A 21,302-nucleotide genomic window follows, 5' to 3' on the forward strand; every position below is an offset into this window, starting at 1 on the left:
CTTTTTCCTTGCTCTGTCTCTCGCTCTTTTTCCTTGCTCTGTCTCTCTCTGTATAGTGATGGAGTTTCAGAATTGGACTGTTTTGGAAGCATACAAGATAAAATTACAATATGTGCAACAAATGATTCCTATCAGACAACACGAGAGCGTATGACTCAGGCTGAAGAGGAAACTCGTAGTCGAAGTACCAAAGTTATTAAACCTGGTGGACGATATGTAGGTAAGAAAGTAATTTTACAATTTCGCAGTAAAGCAGAATAGAGTAAAATATGTGAACTTAGCAAAATTATTTACTTTGTACTAATGACTTTTTTAAGTTTATGACTTGCAAGTTTATTTCTGCCTGTTCTGCTTCCCAAGAGGTGAAGAATCTTGAAACGGACTGGAAAATATTTTTCCAACATATGTTTATTTTCCAACCACATTGAGATAGCTAAAGTGATAGTGGCGATGTAAGTGGTGGTCTTTCAAGAATTGCTAGAGTCAGAGAGGGTCCCAGAGGACTGGAAAGTCACTAATGTGACACCCCTGTTTAAAGAGGGAGTAAGGCAAAGGATGGAAAATTACAGGCTGATTAGCCTGACGTCAGTCGTTGGTAAGATTTTGGAGTCCATTGTGAAACATGAGATTCCTGAATACTTGGAAGTGCATGGTAAAATAGGACAAAGTCAGCATGGCTTCATCCAAGGGAGGTCATGCCTGACAAATCTGTTAGAATTCTTTGAGGAAGTAATGAGCAGGTTAGACCAATAGATATTATCTACCTGGACATCCAGAAGGCCTTTGACAAGGTGCTGCACGGGCGGCCGCTGAGTAAAGTAAGGGCCCATGGTGTTCAAGGCAAGGTGCTAGCATGGATAGAAGATTGGCTGTCTGGCAGAAAGGAGGGAATGGGGCTAAAAGGGTCTTTCTCAGGATGGCAGCTGGTGACAAGTGGTGTTCCACAAGGGTCAGTGCTGGGACCACAACTTTTCACTTTTTGTACATTAATGATCTAGATGAAGGAACTGAGGGCATTCTGGCTAAGTTTGCAGACATTACAAAGATAGGAGGTGGGGCAGGTAGTATTGAGGAGGCAGGGAGGCTGCAGAAGGATTTGGACAGGTTAGGAGAGTGGGCAAACAGATGGCAGATGGAGTACAACATGGGGAAAGTGTGAGGTCATGCACTTTAGTAAGGAATAGATGCATGGACTATTTTCTAAATCGGGGAAAAAATCCAGAAGTCTGAACTGCAAAGAGACTTGGGAGTTCTAGTCCAGGATTCTCTCAAGGTAAACTTGCAGGCTGAGTCAGTAGTCAGGAAGGCAAACGCAATGTTGGCATTTCTTTTGAGAGGACTTGAATATAAAGGCAGGGATGTACTTCTGAGGCACTAAGGCTCTGGTCAGGCCATATTTGGAGTATTGTGCGCAGTTTTGGGCCCCATATCTCAGGCCCTAGAGGAGGTTCATGAGAATGGTCCCAGGAATGAAAAGCTCAACATATGAGGAACGTTTGAGGACTCTGGGTCTATACCCGATGGAATTTAGAAGGATGAGGGGGGGAACTAATTGAAACTTGCAGAATACTGAATGGCCTGGACAGAATGGATGTTGGAAAGATGCTTCCATTGGTAGGAGAGACTAGGACCCAAGACAGCCTTAAGGTTAAGGGAAATCCTTTTGCTCGGAGATAAGGAGAAACTTCTTCAGCCAGAAAGTGGTGAATCTATGAAATTTACTGCCACAGAAGGCTGTGGAGGCCAGGCCATTAAGTATATTTAAGACTGAGATAGATAGGTTCTTGATTGTCAAGGGTTATGGGGAGAAAGCAGGAGACTGGGGTTGAGAAATTTATCAGCCATGATTGTATGGCAGAGCAGACTTGATGGGCTGAATGGCCTAAATTCTGCTCCTATGTCCTATGGTCTTATTGCCCATCTCTAATTAACCAGAGGGCAGTTAAGCGTCAATCATATTGCTGTGGGTCTGGAGTCACATGTAAGTCAGACCAGTTAAGGATGGCAGATTTCCTTCCCTGAAGGACCATATGGGCTTTTACAGAAGTCATACATTCCTGTGATAATGGAAGGGTTTTCAGACTGGGATGTAGCAAATATAACCCCCCTGTTCAAGAGGGAGGAATGCAGGAAACCGTATGCCAGTTAACTTTGATATTTGTCATAAAGTAGGAAAAAAAAACGTATCATTCATGAGATATCCCAGGTCTTCTCGGAAATGGCTTAAGTGATGAGATTGGAACCCACTGAGGATCTCTCCGTTTTGAGCCAAGTTTCAAAGAAAACAATGTATTTACTAGCAATGACAGACTATTCACAGATCAATGTTAAGCCAAGCGCTGCAATATTTGTGATGACCTCCAATCCTGTCAAGGCATCAGGGGCAAGCCTTTTAGTCACTCCAGAGACAATGATCTCCTTTCCACCCCCAGTTATACCTTCCTGCTGCTTTGTGATGCAGCAGCTACAACCCCACCCCCTACCTATTACTGCAGGCTGTTAGTGGCCAACAGGTTGTAGATTAGACACCCTTACAAGTTAGCCAGGAAGGACCTAAAGAGAGAGCTAAGAAGAGCCAGGAGGGGACATGAGAAGTCTTTAGCAGGTAGGATCAAGGAAAACCCTAAAGCTTTCTATAGGTATGTCAGGAATAAAAGAATGACTAGAGTAAGATTAGGGCCAGTCAAGGACAGTAGTGGGAAGTTGTGCGTGGAGTCCGAAGAGATAGGAGAGGCGCTAAATGCATATTTTTCATCAGTATTCACACAGGAAAAAGACAATGTTGTCGAGGAGAATACTGAGATACAGGCTATTAGACTAGACGGGATTGAGGTTCATAAGGAGGAGGTGTTAGCAATTCTGGAAGATGTGAAAATAGATAAGTCCCCTGGGCCGGATGGGATTTATCCTAGGATTCTCTGGGAAGCTAGAGAGGAGATTGCAGAGCCTTTGGCTTTGATCTTTATGTCATCATTGTCTACAGGAATAGTGCCAGAAGACTGGAGGATAGCAAATGTTGTCCCCTTGTTCAAGAAGGGGAGTAGAGACAACCCTGGTAATTATAGACCAGTGAGCCTTACTTTGGTTGTGGGTAAAGTGTTGGAAAGGATTATAAGAGATAGGATTTATAATCATCTAGAAAGGAATAATTTGATTAGGGATAGTCAACACGGTTTTGTGAAGGGTAGGTCATGCCTCACAAACCTTATTGAGTGAAGGTGACCAAACAGGTGGATGAGGGTAAAGCAGTTGATGTGGTGTATATGGATTTCAGTAAAGCGTTTGATAAGGTTCCCCACGGTAGGCTATTGCAGAAAATACGGAGGCATGGGATTGAGGGTGATTTAGCGGTTTGAATCAGAAATTGGCTAGCTGTAAGAAGACAGAGGGTGGTGGTTGATGGGAAATGTTCGTCCTGTAGTTCAGTTACTAGTGGTGTACCTCAAGGATCTGTTTTGGGGCTACTGCTGTTTGTCATTTTTATAAATGACCTGGATGAGGGCGTAGAAGGATGGATTAGTAAATTTGCGGATGACACCAAAGTCGGTGAAGTTGTGGATAGTGCAGAAGGATGTTGCAGGTTACAGAGGGACATAGATAAGCTGCAGAGCTGGACTGAGAGGTGGCAAATGGAGTTTAATGCGGAAAAGTGTGAGGTGATTCACTTTGGAAGGAGTAACAGGAATACAGAGTACTGGGCTAATGGTAAGACTCTTGGTAGTGTGGATGAGCAGAGAGATCTCGGTGTCCATGTGCATAGATCCCTGAAAGTTGCCACCCAGGTTGATAGGGTTGTTAAGAAGGCGTACGGTGTGTTAGGTTTTATTGGTAGAGGGATGAGTTTTGGAGCCATGAGGTCATATTGCAGCTGTACAAAACTCTGGTGCGGCCGCACTTGGAGTATTGCGTACAGTTCTGGTCACCGCATTATAGGAAGGATGTGGAAGCATTAGAAAGGGTGCAGAGGAGATTTACCAGGATGTTGCCTGGTATGGAGGGAAGGTCTTATGAGGAAAGGCTGAGGGACTTGAGGCTGTTTTCATTAGAGAGAAGAAGGTTGAGGTGACTTAATAGAGACATACAAGATGATCAGAGGATTAGATAGGGTGGACAGTGGGAGCCTTTTTCCTCGGATGGTGGTGACTAGCATGAGGGGACATAGCTTTAAATTGAGGGGTGATAGATATAGGACAGATGTCAGATAGGTTCTTTACTCAGAGTAGTAAGGGTGTGGAAAGCCCTGCCTGCAAAAGTTGTAGACTCGCCAACGTTAAGGGCATTTAAATGGTCATTGGATAAACATATGGATGATAATGGAATAGTTTAGGTTAGATGGGCTTCAGATTGGTTTCACAGGTCGGCGCAACATCAAGGGCCGAAGGGCCTGTACTGCGCTCTTATGTTCTATGTTCTACTCTACACCTTCCCATTAGTTGGTGACCTGTCAACTACACTGTCATTGTACCTTTTTTGTTTTTTAACTCCAGCCGAATTGATTTTGCCCTTGTACCCACTGGTACATTATTTTTCTGTAGTGCTGCAGTGCACTCACTAACTATAACTGCCACCTTTCCTTCCTTTCACCTTTTCCTATCTTTACTGAGCACCTTGTGTCCAGGAGTATTTAACACGGACTCCTACTTTTCGTCTGTAGCCATAACATCATTATTCCATATGTGCCTGTAACTCACCAATTTTTTAGCATACTTGTTGCATTCACATAACGCTCAGTAACCCTGGTTTGTAATGCTTTAATTTCTGTCTTATTCTGACTCAGTGTAATAACTTTTCTCTATTCTAGTGTTAACTGTCCTGTAGTATTTTGTGCACCTGCTGTTGCTTTTCTGATATTCTGTCGTAATTCTCATGTATCTGCTGATTTAGTTTAACCTTTCCCAAACTAGCAAAAGATCCCAGAAAGATCTCGGTTGACTAAACTCTATTCAGATGTCCATTTTTACAGGTACCATCTCCTCCAGGAATTTAAAGCCCTTCCTCCTTTACTTTTCTAGCCACATTGACCTGTCATATCCTTCTGTTTGTGTCTACTACCCAATGGCAGTAATCTGGAGGCTACTACTTTTGAGATGTTGCTTACTGATTTTTCTACCTAACTCCATAAATTTTGATTGCGGAACTAAATTGGTTCCAGTGACATAGGAAAGGCAGGCAATGTGGACCACATCCTCCGATTGATAGCCCTCCCGAAGAAGAACCTGCTGTGATGTAGTCTGGCACTAGCAGGGCAGCATATCATTCTGCACTGTCTATGATGTTTGGACTGGTTTGCGGTCACCCACTCCCTATCTGCATGCCTCCATCCTGTGCTGTGAGCAGCTCTCTAAGCGTGTAACTCCTGTGCCTTGCAAATGCAACACAGTAACTCTAGCTGCCACTTGAGCTCTGATCCCAGAACTGTTTGTTTTAATTGCAGCTGCTGATTATTGTTGCACATGTGCTTGTTTAGGTCACATAAAGTGTTCATATCTCCCTACAGACTGAATGCCCACAGTGCACTGTGGCCAAGTTGCCTTTGATACTATTGAGCTATGAAGATGAATGGAAAATACAATTGCTTTCTCTTATTCATCCATTAGCTCCTTTTCTTATGACAATAAATTGGATACTTGAGTGTAAGAGTTAGAACCAGTTCCTACTGGATGAGAATTTCTTTAAAAGAAATCAAATGTGCTCCTGTTCCTTTTCCCCCATTCAAGCTGCACTCAATGCTAACTCACACTGAGATGCTGTTTTTATGTTCCATGACTAAAGAGTATGCTGAACCCAGTTACAAATTGAGACTTTGTGATGGACTGTGAAATATAGGTGTAGTGACACTTGATGTATTAGTGCTCTTTGTCATCTTGAGACTGAAAAGACCCCTATCTTCATGTGTCACTGGTTAACTCTTCACCATCACCTTCATAAGCAAGCCTGCAAGAGAAGTTGTACCATCTTCTGGAAGACTTGGAATAGCAGCTGCAAATTGCATCTCTGAAGTTTTCACAACATGAAGCTTTCATGCTGTTGGATCCACCCAGATTATGTAGGGAATATCTGCCATATCAGGAATTTGGCACTGCTTGAATGTGCTTCTAATTGACAAATGCCACATTTGCTTGAGAAAGTGACATTGGCCCCTTCAGCACGAGTCTCTGAAAGACCGCATCGGCTTGATTAGTTGCTGACTTAATGACATATTGTTATCTACACTACTGGCAGTGGGCTGAATTTGAATTCAAAACAAAATTTGGATCTAAGAGTCTGACCATTATCAATTGTCAGGGAAAATCCATCTCGTACACTCATGGCCTTTAAAGAAGGAAACTGCAATCCTTGCCTGAGCTGGCCTACAAGTGATTCCAAACCCACAGAAATGTGTTTGACTCTTCACTACCTCCTGAAATGGCCTAGCAAGTCACTTAGTTGCAACAGTCACTAAAAAGTGTATTAAAAGGAATAGAATCAGTCAGACCACCTGGCAACGATCTAGACACTGGAAATGACAATGGCAAACATAGCTCTGTCGACCCTGCAAAGCCCTCCTTACTAACATCTGGGCACCAATACAAAAGTTGGGGCAGCTGTCTCAGGCTAGTGGAGCAGCAGCCTGATAATATCATACCCACTGAATCATAGCTTTAAAAGACAATGTCTGAGGTACCACTTTCACTGTCCCTAGGTATGTCCTTTCTCCCCAGCAGTATGACCGGTAGAAGTGAAGGAACAACGATGTCATTGTCACAGTTGGGAGGGAGTTGCCCCAAGAATCCTCAACATTGACTCTGGACAACATGAAGTATTGTGGCACAAAGTTAAACATGAACAAGGAAACCTACTGATTACCACATGCTCACTGACTCTTTGATAACTTCTTCTATGTAACTCAAATTTAATGTTGCGTCACAAATTCAAATCTATGCCTAAATTTCCTACAACTTCATTTTTTTAATCTGTTCAGTCATGGAATTTCATAGAATGGACTGTCTGTGCTATATATTCAGCTCATGTGGTCTGCACCAATTCTTGTACTTCCATCAGCCTTCTTCCAGTCTTCTCCCTTTGACCTAATCAGCATGTACTTACAACCTTTCTCTTTCATGTTTGTACAGTTTCTCCTTAAGTACTTCTATACTAACTGCCTCAACTAAAGGATATGATGGTCCTTGAAATGTTGCACAAGAAATTTACCAGAATGCTTTAAAGAATGAGGTAGTTTCATTGCAAAGCTAGGTTGTAAATGCTGAGGTGGTTCTCCCACCAGCAAAGGAAGTTGATGAGCGATCTGCTCGTGATACAAAAAAAATCCCTTTAGTTGATGGTACAAGGTATGGGGGCTGCAGGTTTAAAGTATTAGGCAAAAGAAGACTAGGAGGATATGAGGAAGAACTTCCTTTACACAGCGTGGTAATGTCTGGAAGACAGTAACTTGGAAGTTGGTGGCAGTAGAGATAATCCAATGATGTCAAAAGTAAATTAGATGAGTATGTGATGAAAATAAACTCGCAAAGTTTTGCAAAGAATTGAGCAGAAGATGGAACTGATTGATTTGCTGTACAGAGAGCTGACATGGACTCAGTGGCCTCCCTATGGACTGTTGAGACTGTAAGTACTAAGGTAGCAAAGTCAATGTTACCATTCTTTAGTCTGAAGTTTTGCATGTTGGATTTGTTAGTTGACAATATTCATGGCTAGTAACTTTAGGCTCTCCTGTAAGTCAAAATATTTTGCTCTGTCTACCTTATCAAACCTCTTAATTTTAAAGATTTGAGTACTTTTTGTTTTCATTATTCCATACACACAAGCTTCTCTATTCCAGTATCAATTTTTGTAAATCATGTTTGAATTACTCAAGTGCTTCTGTTCTTCCACAAACTGTTTAAAGATCAGAAATGTGCAGAGTCTTCAAATGTAGATTCCACCCCTGCCACATATTGAAATGGTCTCAAAGTTAAAAATGACATTCTTAAACCGTGGTCGTGATGCACTGTTTCTTGTCACTTTTTCAACTTCTTTGCAGTCTTTTGAAACTGCTGATCGTACTGTTCTTCTGGTATTCCCCTTGTATTCAAATTTAGTAAAACTGCCTTTGCTTTGGTTCAATTTTTCTGTATTTAATTGTATTGCATTTACAATAATGACTTCTCTCAACTCACACACTTACCTCTAGTCCTCTGAGAATCTATCCTTGGGACTCCTGCTATTACTTATCTAAATTCTGATCTCTTGGTGACAGCATATCAGGTTCCATATGTATGTTGCCATCACCAAACTCTAATCTTCCTGCTCTTCAGTCTGCTTTTTTGACACAGACCATATGTTCAATGTCCTCCAGCTATGAAGCCATTATTTTCCTATGCTTTGCCACTGATCTGAACACCTCTCTGGCCTTTGTCTCAATTTGAAGCTGACTTTTTCACAATCTCCGCTTCCAACTGAGTAAATAGCTGAGTTTCTGACCATCTAACCTGCACTTTGTGAAGGCTGCTTCCGTTTTTTTTTTGACATTTATTTCTCCCTCTATCCTCTTCTAAAAGTGTTATACGCACATGCACACAAACCTCCAGATCTGACCTCTCCAATGCTCCCTCCTCCCATTCTTGCAATTCTGCCCATATTCTAAGACGAGCCAAGTCACACTTGCCCATCACCCTTGACTTAGATTAGCTCCCAGTCCTCCAATACTTCGAATTGGACGTTGATATTTTTATTTTCTGTTCACTAGTGACCTTTAGCCCCAAATAGATTTAACCCACTTTCATACTACAGGATCCCTAATTTCAAATGTTATTTAGCCTACCTTTCTTTATTTAGGACTGTAGGAATTAATCAGTTTTTCTCTAGCTGTAATTTTCAAAGGCAGTTTACAGTTCTTTTTGGAGTTGCTGCCAGAATTTACACTCATTAACTAAATGAGCTCTGGCCTCTTGCAAAATTCACTACACTTTCCAAACTAGGCTTTTTGTGGAGTGTTGTCTCATTTTACTAATTGAATTTGCAGAATTCTGTGCATAATATAAAAATGACTATCAACATGCAGGGAATCTCTTAATCACTTATGATTGTAACAATTTATCAATGACTCTCCTATTTAATTATTTTTCCAGCATGTTTATTCCAAGGCAACTATGCTCACAATTTCTTTCACTTAACTGCAAACTTGGCACCTAAGGGGGAAATGTTTTGGAAAAGGAAAAGCCAATGATGCATTTCCTTGCAGTTTAAGGCAAGGGGATCCAAATGTTAATACTGATTTTTGTATTGTTTCTGGCAAGTTCTTTTCCTTAGCAATCTGTATTCCAGTCTCTTGTGATCCAGAGCAATGTTTTTTTGTCAGTAAAACTACCTCACAGATACACTGAACTGTCTTTTTCCCAATTCCAATCAATTCAGCAGCGGCTTTCAGCGCACGTGCACATTGGAGCAGCATGTCAGGTTTTACTGCCTGTGCTCGTCCTCCATCTACTGGTAAAACATCAGTTTTAATTTGAGAAACTTCACTTGTTCTGGTGTAACCAAGTGGGTTCTTGGGCAGCATATCCATTTTATATATATCTGTTAGCTGTCAACAAAGTACAACTACTTGTATTGAAGTCAAAGTCCAAGCAGTTGTTAAGTTAAATGTACATTTAAATACTATATTTTAGCTTAGCAATCATGTTACTTAATTTATGTCAATTTGTCAATTAATTTTGAAGTTTTTTTCCATTTCTAGGTAAGCGAGTGCAGATTCGTAAACCAGCACCAGGCATCCCAGATGCCGTACCTGAACGGAAACGGTCAACTCCCGTTAATCCTGCAAGTACAATAAGGAAGTGCAATACAAACAACAGTGTTTCTCAACGATCTTACAGGGATAGGGTAATCCACTTATTGGTATTAAAACCCTTCAAGAAACCAGAGCTTCTGGCCCGATTACAGAAAGATGGTGTCAGTCAGAAGGACAAGAACTCTCTTGGACCAATTCTGCAACAGGTCAGTGGTAACAGATATGGTTCCCATTCAGTACTCTTCAATCCAGTTCTTGGCTGTCAACATAACTGAAATTTTGATTAACCCACTCTCCCTCCCGTATGCGTTTTTCTAATTGTCACCTTGTGCTTTGCGTGCTAATTTTAGAAATTTAAAACTTGCATGCAATTTAGATTCTCCAACTAGAAACAATTGGGTTAATTCAACAAAACTATTGAATCAATCATTTTAAAAACCCTGATTCCAATAGGTAATGTGGTATGAAAGCGTTTTGTGAAATGTCTCTTCCTTAAGCAACATTTACTTTAATTGCTGTGCTTTTTATATACTTGTAAAATCTCTTGCATTCTGTTTTTATAGTCCTGCGTAGTTGTGTCTCATTCTATGCTTTCTCGGTTTGTCTGTTTTTATACCAGCAACATAACCATAAGGCTGTCGTGAATGTGATTTTTGTGGAAAGTTGCTTGGATTATAGACTCACTCAGCCACCGTATTTGGGAACTTTGCAGAATTGGGTTGCAGAATTTTTGAGTTATTTTGCTTTCATGGGAGAAGGCAGGGAATTCTATGAATGGAAAATGTTGACTGGTTGGCAAAAGTTACTTTAAACTGGAAAATGAAATGAGATGGGTTGCCTTGAGAAGGGAAATCTGCATCTCAAGAGTTTGAGGAAGAGATCGAAGCAGGCAGTAGGAGTGAGGGTGGAATTAGTGGATTGAAATCCAGCAGTGAACTAAAGGTAATTTGAACTAGGGGAGACAACTGATGCAAACTACATCAGTTGTTCTTCCTACTTTCAGGAGGAATGGGTTCCTGATTCTTGAGGTGTGTGGTACAGGTGCAGCAGGTTGGTATTGGGAAGCTTCTGGTATTTTTCATGTTTTACTTTGCTGATCTTTTCACTTGGCGGCTGGGATTTCACTGGTGTTTCGGTGATCCATGGGTTCAATGTCCTGAAGCTGTCACCTTCCAAGATTTGTTCAGGTTGCTTCATTTCTTCCCCCTCTTATGGAATAGATTCCTGACATTTGTGCTGGTGTGGGATTGAGAGTGAGAATCATTTATTGTGATTTTACACACTTGCATTCAGTTATGGGATTCTGTTTGCTCGATGATAGAGGAAGTCGTGTAGTATGCTCTGTGCAACCTAGAAAATTAAGTTATGATAATCTCACCACTAGATTTGCCTTTCCTACTTAGGATGTGGTATCAATCTTGTACAATGTTTGCAGCGTCATGGCTGTCATAGTGTAACTATATATCCTATAAACCTCCAATGCCAACGGACCTGGTTTTTGGCTATGTTTGGAAGTGTTGGAGGAGAGGATTTGGAAACTGCAGTATAATGTAGCCTTTTTTGACATCAGGACAACTGTCCCATATGCTACCACTGCTTACTATGAGGTCAACATACTGTCAAGTATTTTGCACAGTTTATTTATAGCCAGAGTAATTTGACTTCAGAAGTAAAATTTAAATCGTTCGTATTGTATACATCTATTACTTGTATTTTCTATTTTGGGTGTGGTTTTTTCTTTTAAAAATGCAGCAACGTTGTGAAATAATTGCAGTTGTGTTGAAGGTGTGAGAAGAACAACAGTCTGGGACTGCCAATGGCAAATGTCGTGTACATAAAGCTTTCTTTCCACTGTCTGTTGCAAGTGGGAGGTTGAAGCCAAATGCAGCATTCAAACCAGGCAGGATTAGAGAGAGTAGGCTTGGGCATGTAATTATCTAGTATTGGAGCAGAATTGCATTGTTAGTGTGGCTTTGAGGAGCTCGAAATGGTAAAAAGGACAATCTCTGGGCCGAAATAACAATTAGATTGTGGCTGCATTTACTGATTTGCTTTTATTACCATTCCAACTGAATCTGGAAGCTTCATTTGAAAGTGAAGCAATGATTGCATTTTAATTTAAAGCATCAATCTGTCACAGGTACATAACATTTTCAGAAGAGAAAACAAATTATAATTATCAGGTGATATGAGAATATCTTGTGTATCAACACTCAGAATAAACAGTGATTGACCCCACAAAATGCCTCTAAACCTCAGAAACAAAGACATGAACAACCTTTCTTGAATTTTGTCTCCTGTTCCCCACATTTCCTAAATTGCATGGATCATGCATTCGTCAGGGAACGGCAGCCATGATAAAGTGAAGGCAAAAACACAGAAAAACAGCATTTGGAGCAGCAGCAGGGAATGAACCTCAGGCACAGAATCCGTGAAGAGCCAGAGATAACAGTGTGGAGCTGGAGGAACACAGCAGGCCAGGCAGCATCAGAGGAGCAGGAAAGTTGACGTTTTGGGCCAGGACCCTTCTGGGGTCCACACTGTTATCTCTGACTCCAGCATCAGCAGTTCCTACTATCTATCTGTGAACAGCTGCTGTTTGTGTACTGTGAGGATAGTAGTGATTGATATAAACAGGCTGGTTGTTTGTGACACTACTTGGCAGATGAAATTTAAGGCAGAAAATCATGAACTGATGCACTTTAAGTTGAATGTAGAGAGGCAATAAGAGTGCATTTGTAAACCCAGGGTGCTGGAATAAAAGGCTGGGGATATTAACGATGCCAGGGCAGTTTGAGTTGCTGTTCATAGGGTAAATGGAATTTTGGGCTTTATAAATAGGCCATGGAGTCAGTAGCAACCACTTGCTGACGAGTTTGGTTGTCTACCTAGCAAATTCTGCGGCACTGGTCATGGGTTGTGTGACTGATGAGGCTGATCCTAGAGCCACATCTCTAACTACACATTTGGCAGGTGCTTCTCAGAGGTGGAAGTAGTCCTTGGCCTTGTTCATTGACATTCCTTTCTCTGTTCCTTTTTTGTATTTCCTCTTGCCTACGAGTGTTCTCAAAGAATTCTGCCTCATCATAAAGAAGTTTGCTTCAAATCGTTTTTTTTTCTGATGGAGGGTCTTCCATGCATTGATATCTATGTTAGATTTCCTGAAGGAAGCCTTCAGAGTCTTTTGACATGTTTCCTTTGCTCTCCTCTCATTCAAGTGCCTTCCTTGAGCTGGGCAAAGATGATTTGGTTTGATAGTCAAAACTCAGGCATCCTTAACCTCAGGCTGGCTCTGTGGAGTTGGTTTCAAATGATAATGGCCTCGATGCTGGTACCATTTGGCTGCCTCAAGGATGCTGCTGTTTGTACGCCTGTCCTCCCAGCTGATGCAGAAAAACTATCTTGAGCAGCGCTGATGGTACTTCACAAGGGCTTTGATATGGCATCTATACACAGTTCAGACTTTGGAGCTGTATAAAAGGGTCTGAAGGATATCAGCTAAAGGTCTTGATATCCGTGTTGAAAACTCTCATCCTTGGGTGTCTGAAGGTGGCACTCCCAGGTTGGATATGATATTGAATCTCCACATCAATATCAGCTTTTAGATAAGAGCTTCCCAGGTAAGGGAAATCTTCCATGTTTGGGAGGATTTCTCCATTGTTCTTAATAGAGAAATGTGCCAGAACGTGACCTGAATCAGCTTGGTGAAGGATTTGACTCTTCTTAAGGTTCAGGCTAAGATCAATTCTTCAGTTAGCTTCTGTAAAGGCATTAAGCGAGGCCTGAGATTCTCTTGAGAGAGCAGCGATGACACTGTCTTTGAAATACTTAAGTTCCACAAGTGAGGTTGCTACATTTTCTTGAATTTTGACCAATTGAGGTTGAAAAGCTTTTTGTTGTCCATCCTGTAGACAGTGTTCACATCATTTTGAGATGTTTGTTCTTGACAAGATGAAGAATGTTGACAATTAAAGATGGACAACAGTATGTGAGTGATAACACATCCCTACTTGACCTCAAAAGAATCTACCGTATTATAGTTGGTAAAGACTACTGACTCCTCGATGTGGAGGAAACATAGGATGTTGATGAATTTCACCGAACAGCCAGCCTTTGACGGAGTCATTCATAGCATGTCCTGGTTGACTAAATCAAAATTCTTGATCAGATCAATGAAGGCCATGTAGAATGGCTGGTGGTTTATCTGGCATTTGGAGTTGCCAAGCTGTGAAAACTATGTCCATAGTTCCAAGGGTTGATTGGAACCCATGAAGGCTTTCAGCAAGGATTTCCTTGCTGATCTTCCAGGTGGTGGCGTGTAGGGATATCCCACGTTTGTTCCCACAGTCCGCTTCATCTCCTTTCTTGAAGATGGTGAAGGTGACAGCATCCCTGAGATCAGGGACTTCTTCTTTGTCCCAGATGTTCAGGACCAGTTGTTAGAGATGATGGGTAAGCTTTGATCCTTCAAGTTTGAAAATCTCTGTTGGAATCCATCTCCTTCTACTGCTTTTCCGTTCTTGTGATTAATAGCACTTCAACTTCTGACACTTTGTGGGAGTCCAAGATCATTGGGGAGTTGGGGGATTTCCTCAAACACATCCTTGTCAACGATAATGTCACAGTTTATGACTTCTTTTAAGTGTCCTCTCCACTGGATGTTTTCTCTGTCTGTCAAATGGTTCCATTCTTGTACCGTACCAGTTTGGGGTGAAGGGTCTTAGGTGTGTATATTGCCTTGGTGGCATTGAACAAACCTTGAGCCTCATGTTCATCAGCAGGCAATTGCAGCTCCTCAGCTTTGTCAGTCCAATATTTATTCTTGATTTCCCTCCGTTTTCTTTGTAACTCTGCCTTTGCCTTGTTTGTGATGTTTGCCAGGCATGGAGTCCTTTCCTCCTCTTGTCAATGATGCCTTGAATTATGTGGTCATTCTTGTTGAACCAGCCTTGGTGTTTTCTGGCCTTGCAGTTGATGAACATAAGGCTATAAGATAAAGGAGCAGAATTAGACCATTTGGCCCAGCATGACTACTTTGACGTTTGATTGTGGCTGATATGTTTTTCTCTCCATAACTCTTGATACTGTTACTCATCAAGAACTTATCTATCTTTGTTAAATGCACTCAATGACTTGGCCTCAACACCCTTCTGCTGCAGTGAGTTCCACAGATTCACTGCCCTCTGACTGGAGGATAAAAAAAATCCTCGTCTTAATTCTAAAGGGTTGTCCTGACGGTCTGAAGTATGCCCTTGGGTACTAGTCTCTCCTCCTAATGGAAGCATCTTCTCCACATCCACCCTATCCAGGCCTCTCCATATTCTGTAAGTTTCAATGAGATCTTCTTCATCCTTCTAAACCCCTTTGAGTACACAGTGTCTTCAACTGCTCTTCATGTGACAAGCCCTTCATTACTGGGATCATTCTTGTCAGCCTCCTCCAAAGCCAGCTCATCTTTTCTTTAGATGCAGGACCCCAAAACTGATCAATATTCCAATTGCAATCTGACCAGTAGTAAATCCCTGCTATTGTATTCTAGCCCTCTTGAAATGAATGCTAATGTTGCATTTGCTTTCCTAACTGCCAACTGGACTGGCATGTCAACCTTAGTCCTTGTTTAGGATTCTCTTGAGTCTCGTTGTGATTCAGATTTCTGAAGTTTTTCCCTGTTGAGAAAATAATCCACATCTCTGTTCTTCAAATCAAAGTGAATAACCTCACGCTTATATTCCATCTGCCACTTCTTTGCCCATTCTCCTAGCCTGTCCAATTCCTTCTGCAGTATCCCTGCTTCTTCAACATTTATCTGTCCCTGCATTTACCTTTGTTGCTAAGTCTGCAAATGACACAATGCCCTCCGTTCCTTCATCCAGATGGTTAATACATAGCATGAATCATTTTGGGTTCCAACATTGATCCCTGTGGAACTCCACTAATCACCTGGCTGCCATTTTGAAAAAGACCCTTTTATCCCCACTGTGTCTTCTGCAAGTCAGCTATCGTGTTTAACAGCCTCATGTGCAGCACCTTGTCTTGGTTACTTCACAGCATGGGATAACGGCAATCTTCAGCTATTGTCAGATTTCCTGTACTCCATTTAAAATGAACTTCTGGGAGATTTTGTGAAGACGTTGTCAGAAGTCTGCTTGGCTCTTGAAGCTGCTCAGCATTGAGTTTCCTGTACTATTTCTGCATCTTGAATTGTTTCTGGTAACATTTGACATTGACCGTTGAGCAACAGATCAACCAGTAGAGAAGAAGAGTCCAGACCCAAAACGTCAGCTTTCCTGCTCCTCTAATGCTACTTGGCCTGCTGTGTTCATCTAGCTCTACACCTTGTTATCTCAGATTCTCCAGCATCGGCAGTTCCTACTATCTCTGAGGTCAACTACTAGTCTGTCCAGTAGTCCTCTGAATTGGCATCACTTCGGTAACAAGGATATCCTTTTCGTTTCAGGACTGAGCTATGATGGAGTCAATCATATGTCAGTGTTTTGATTATGGATGCCTCCAAGACGACTTGAACTTGTCTTTGGTGGAACAGTGAGTTGGTTAAACCACCTGGTGGTTTGCACATTTGGTGAGCAGGAGAATGTCATTGGAGTTGCGGTTTCTGACTCCTTTCTTTTCGCTGGCTCCTTTCCACAGTTGGGTGTCCTTCCAAACACTGGCCTTTGAAGTATTCAAGGATAATGAAATTATCGGCCTTGGGGATGTTGGTGAGTATGGTATTCAGGGAGGAGTAGAATCTGGGAGCATAGGCATTCACGACGATTGTTTGCTGGTCTTGGCAAGTTATAGATAGAATTATGAGGCGATCGTTGATGCCCACAGAGTTGGTTGATGAATTCATTCTTGATAATTAATCTAATTCTGTGTCCTGGGTTGTTTCTTGTGCTTTTCTTTTCAGAAGAAGGTGTAAACTTCTTTCTCCTGGTTGCCCTTCACTACCTTGAAGTCTCCTGCAGTGCAGTGATATCAGTGTTGAAGTACCTGAGTTTAGGGGAAATGAGGACAGTTCTTTCTGGATAATTGTTTTGTTCATTATCCATATTTTCCAGGTTCTAACATTGAGTTTGATTTGGTTTTCAGACCACCGGTAGATGAGTCCACTGGATGTAGTTTTCCAGCCAGGTTGGTGACGAGACAGGAAGAATAGTAAAGTTGAATATTTCTTAAATCAAGAAAGACTGTAGAAGGCTATAGCATAGTGGTTTGGAAATCCCCAACCGTGAGTCTCAAAAAGCTAGCATCCAAGTTCAGAAGGTAATAAGAAATGGAAATGGAATGTTGGCTTTGGAATGTTGACCTATAAAAATAGGGAAGTCTTGCTAAATCTTTACAAGGCAATAGTCAGATCAGAGTTGGAATACCAAGAGTATTTTTGGGACCCTTATCTAAGGAAAGATTTATTGGCATTGGAGGTTCACTAGGTATGAAGGGAACTGTCTTCTAAGGAGAGGTTGAGTTGATTTAGCGTGTACTTATTGGAATTTTGAATAGGAGGTGACCTTATTGAAACATACAAGATTGTTGAGGTATTGAACAGAGTTGACCTGGAAAGGTGGTTTTGTCTTGGGAGAATCTAGGACCCGATGGCATAACCTCAGAATAAAAAGTCACACATTTAAGACAGATGAGGTAGCAAAAGCTGCAGATGCTGGAGTCAGAGATAACAAGGTGTAGAGCTGGAGAAAGACAGCAGGACCCTTCCCTGACCCAAAACGTCAACTTTCCTGTTCCTCTGCTGCCTGGCCTGCTGTGTTCCTCCAGCTCCACACTTTGGACAGATGAGGATTTTTTTTTGAGGGTCGTGAATCTGTGAAATTTTTCTTTCACCACAAAGGGCTGTCAAATCTGGATTGTCAAATATATTAGAGGCTGAGACAGGAAAAAGGTAGGAAGGTGGAGTTAAGGATTATTAGATCAGTTACTCATTGAATGGCGGAGCACACACTATGGGCTGAATAGCCTACTTCTCCTTCATCTGCAGCTAAAATTGTGAAACCTGTTCTGATGCGTTATAACACAACTCAGGAAGAGGTGGGACTTGAACCCAGGCCTTCTGATTCACAGTTTGGGATGTTAATGTTGCACATTAAGACCCCTAAAGCCCTAAGGGTAGATTGTGCAGCCTAAGCTTGAAGACGTTTTTAATTAACCCGTTCTGATGTGTTGTGACACACACCGCTGGAACAGGTAGACATTGAACCTGGGCCACTACCATAGCGCATCAAGAGCCCCACTGTTGCTGTGATATTGGTTGCATGTGGGTGGCAGACACTGCATTTTACAATCTCTCCCTTCCTCCATCCCCTGCCTTGAAGCATGCCAACAGAAAGGTGTAAAATCCAGCCTCTGGTTTCTGATCCCTGGTTTGCTATTAGGGAATCTTAAAAAGAATTTCTTCAACATTGTAATTTTGAACTCCTCTAACATTTAAAGTTTGTTTCTAGTGGACATTTTTTTGGAGTATCATTTTCACAAAGCAAGACCAATTTGCTCTTGAATGTTTCTTCAATGAAAATGTTTAAAGTTTATCTCTTCATTAATGAACTTGTAAAACTTAGATGAAGGTTTTAAGATTGAACTCATTGGAACCACTATAAGTCCTAACTTTTAAAAAAAATTCCCTTAATGTCTTGGCTTTATAAAGCGTCTTAGTATATGCAAAATCACTTACCATTCAGTCAGCAGACATTGGAGATCTCAACAATACTATGAATGGCAAGTTGTGTATCTTTTTGGTCATGTTAATTGAGGGCTGAAGAAAGGTGGGACTGAGAGACAGTGACTTATTCTTCAGTTAGCCTAATAACATCTGCCTAAACCATGGGACCGATACAGAAGACTTTGCTTTAACCACAATCCCCATACTCTTCATGCTGTACAAGGCTGTCAGCCTAGATTTCTGCTCCAGTCTTGGAGTGGAACCTGAAGTCGTGATCTTTCTTTGCAACTAGTTAATTAGCTAACCATTCTTAATTTTGGATTTGCCATTCTATTAGCGCCCGAAAATAATTGCAATAATTAGCATAATCCTGCTTTTTTTAGATTGTTAATCTAGAACAACAGTATAAAAGCTTGCTTCCTTATAGGTGGCTAACATAAACCCAAAAGACAACTCTTATACTGTGAAGGATTTTGTGTACAAAGAAGTTCAGCGAGACTGGCCTGGTTACTCAGAAGAGGATCGCCAACTGTTTGACAGAGTGGTTTCCAGGTAAATTGACTTAATTTTTTCAAGTGGTATTTTTTGGAAATGTAGGTTCTTCAATATTTGCAATTGTTGGACCAGTGGTTAAAGTTCCAAAAGGTATTGAATAACTCTTTTATTTGCGTAGCATCTTTAACGAAGTAACAATCCTAAGGCGCTTCACAGGATTATAAAACAAAATGACATCAAATCATATAAGGAGATTTTACATCAGATGACCAATATCTGTCAGAGGCAGGATTTATGAGATGTAAAGAGAGGGCTCTACAGTGTCGTATCTAGGCAGCTGAGGAAACAGCCACGAATGTTGGAGCAGTTAAAATCTTAGATGTTCACGAGCGCAGATACCTTACAGGGTTAACAAGGTATAGAGCTGGATGAACACAGGCCAAGCAGCATCAGAGGAGCAAGAAGGCTCCTTCTTCAGAAAATCAGGGTTATTGGATTTACAGGAGATTACAGATAGGAAGGAATGAGGCCATGAGAATGATTGATTTGAAAAAACAATTAAGGATTTTATTAAAAGGCTGTGAATACAAGTTGACAGGTAAACAAGAATTTTATGCAAGCAAGTCACAAGCAGCAGAGTTTTGGATGTTCTCACATTTACTGATTAGAAATTCTTGTCAAAGATGGTCTGCAGAATGCGAGGTGCTATTTCCCCATTTTGCTAATAGAACAAATTTTGTTATCCTTTAAACACAGGAAGCAAACCAATGGGGAAGACTGTTCAATGCAACAGTCCAGTTTAAAGTTTGTTTGCCTGTGGTCAGCACCTCTGCTTTGAGAAGGTTCATGAATTGCTTTTAAGAGCATATATTAATGCTTTAGAGTTGGAGTTGTGTTGTCTCATGTCACTAAAATATTCAGGCTGTGACAAAATTCACCAATTTTGTTTGCTGGAGTGCAGTTAAAGTGTTTTTGATTTTATGCTTTGTCCTGGTGTTGACCTATTTTAACAGGAAGGAAGCATTTCTTTGTAATTATCATAAATATTGCACACGTACTTAATCACTACTTCACAACCTCAGCTTCATTAATTCATTTCAGTGGACCACTTATATCATTCATACAAATCATTTGAGGACCAGTTACGCTGTATTTTGGATTCAGACGAACCATCATTCTTCAGAAATCTCGTGTATAGATATGCATCTTGTCAAGTTGTTTGATAACGAGCAGTATAGTACAATGCGTTGGCATTTTTTTATTAGAAATCAAAAGAACTGCAGATGCTGGAAATCAGAAACAAAAACAAAGTGCTAGGAAAACTGGCAGCATCTGTGGAGAGAAAGCAGAGTGAACGTTTTGGGTCCAGGTCAGCATGAGACGAAGGGTCATTAGACCTGAAACTTTCACTCTGCTTTCTCTCCACAGATGCTCCACAGATGTTTTTGTTGCTTGTTTGATTCATTCCTGTAACTGCAGAAGGCTCTTTGATCTGTCACCGGTGCTTTCTAAGGGACCTCAAAGAAAATGACCTGGGAAAATGTGAAACACTTTGATCTTGAAAGCTTCCTCTTGAATAAAGTAGACATTGGAGGCATGGGTTTTGCCATTATGTGCCAGCTTAGTCTTTGGAGGAAGAGAGAGACCAGAATCTCTGATTAGTGATGCCTGTGTTTCTATGTGCTTCAGAAATTTGGAGAAAATGCAGTAGACATCTCAACATTGGAGATCACCATTTGAACCTTTGCATGATACCTCAAATTTGGTGGCAATCAAGGCAGCAATGTCCTCTTTCCAAGCTAATTTCTCCAGCATCGCGGTACTAATCAATCAGCTCCGCTGGTTGGAACATGTCATTCACGTTGGAATTCAGAAGATTGTAGAAACATATAAAATTATGAAGGGAATAGATAAGATAGAAGTAGAGAGGATGTTTCCACTGGCAGTTGAAGCTGGGACAAGAGGGCATAGCCTCAAGATTAGAGGGAGCAGATTTAGGACTGAAGTGAGAAGGAACTTCTTCACCCAGAGGGTTGTTAATCTATGGAATTCCTTGCCCAGTGAAGTAGTTGACGCTACTTCAGTAAACGTTTTTAAAGATAAGGTAGATTTTTTTGAACAATGAAGGAATTAACGGATACGGTGAGAACGCGGGTAAGTGGATCTGAGTCCACGAAAAGATCAGCCATGATCTTATTGAATGGCGGAGCAGGCTCGAAGGGCCGGACGGCCGTCTCCTGCTCCTAGTTCTTATGTACATGCCTGACGCTGTACTCCTGAAGCAGCTGCTTTGCTTGGAATTACATAGCAGGAGATTCCCTGTAGGACAGCAAACTTCAAGATTTCTATAAAGCATCCCTGAAGTTG

General features: G+C 41.3%; 1 protein-coding gene across 1 annotated transcript in view; it reads left to right on the forward strand.

The window, feature by feature from the left end:
• ell2 (elongation factor for RNA polymerase II 2) overlaps positions 1 to 21,302 on the forward strand; it is a 91,712-nt gene that overhangs the window by 35,388 nt on the left and 35,022 nt on the right. The window contains exons 4-6 of the mRNA XM_048621294.1: positions 57 to 220; positions 9,716 to 9,975; positions 18,868 to 18,992. Coding sequence (XP_048477251.1) covers positions 57 to 220; positions 9,716 to 9,975; positions 18,868 to 18,992 — 549 coding nt within the window. The remainder of the gene's footprint in view (positions 1 to 56; positions 221 to 9,715; positions 9,976 to 18,867; positions 18,993 to 21,302) is intronic.

Source organism: Rhincodon typus, chromosome 3 (assembly GCF_021869965.1).
Source record: "Rhincodon typus isolate 14 chromosome 3, sRhiTyp1.1, whole genome shotgun sequence".
NCBI classification, from domain to species: Eukaryota; Metazoa; Chordata; class Chondrichthyes; order Orectolobiformes; family Rhincodontidae; genus Rhincodon; species Rhincodon typus.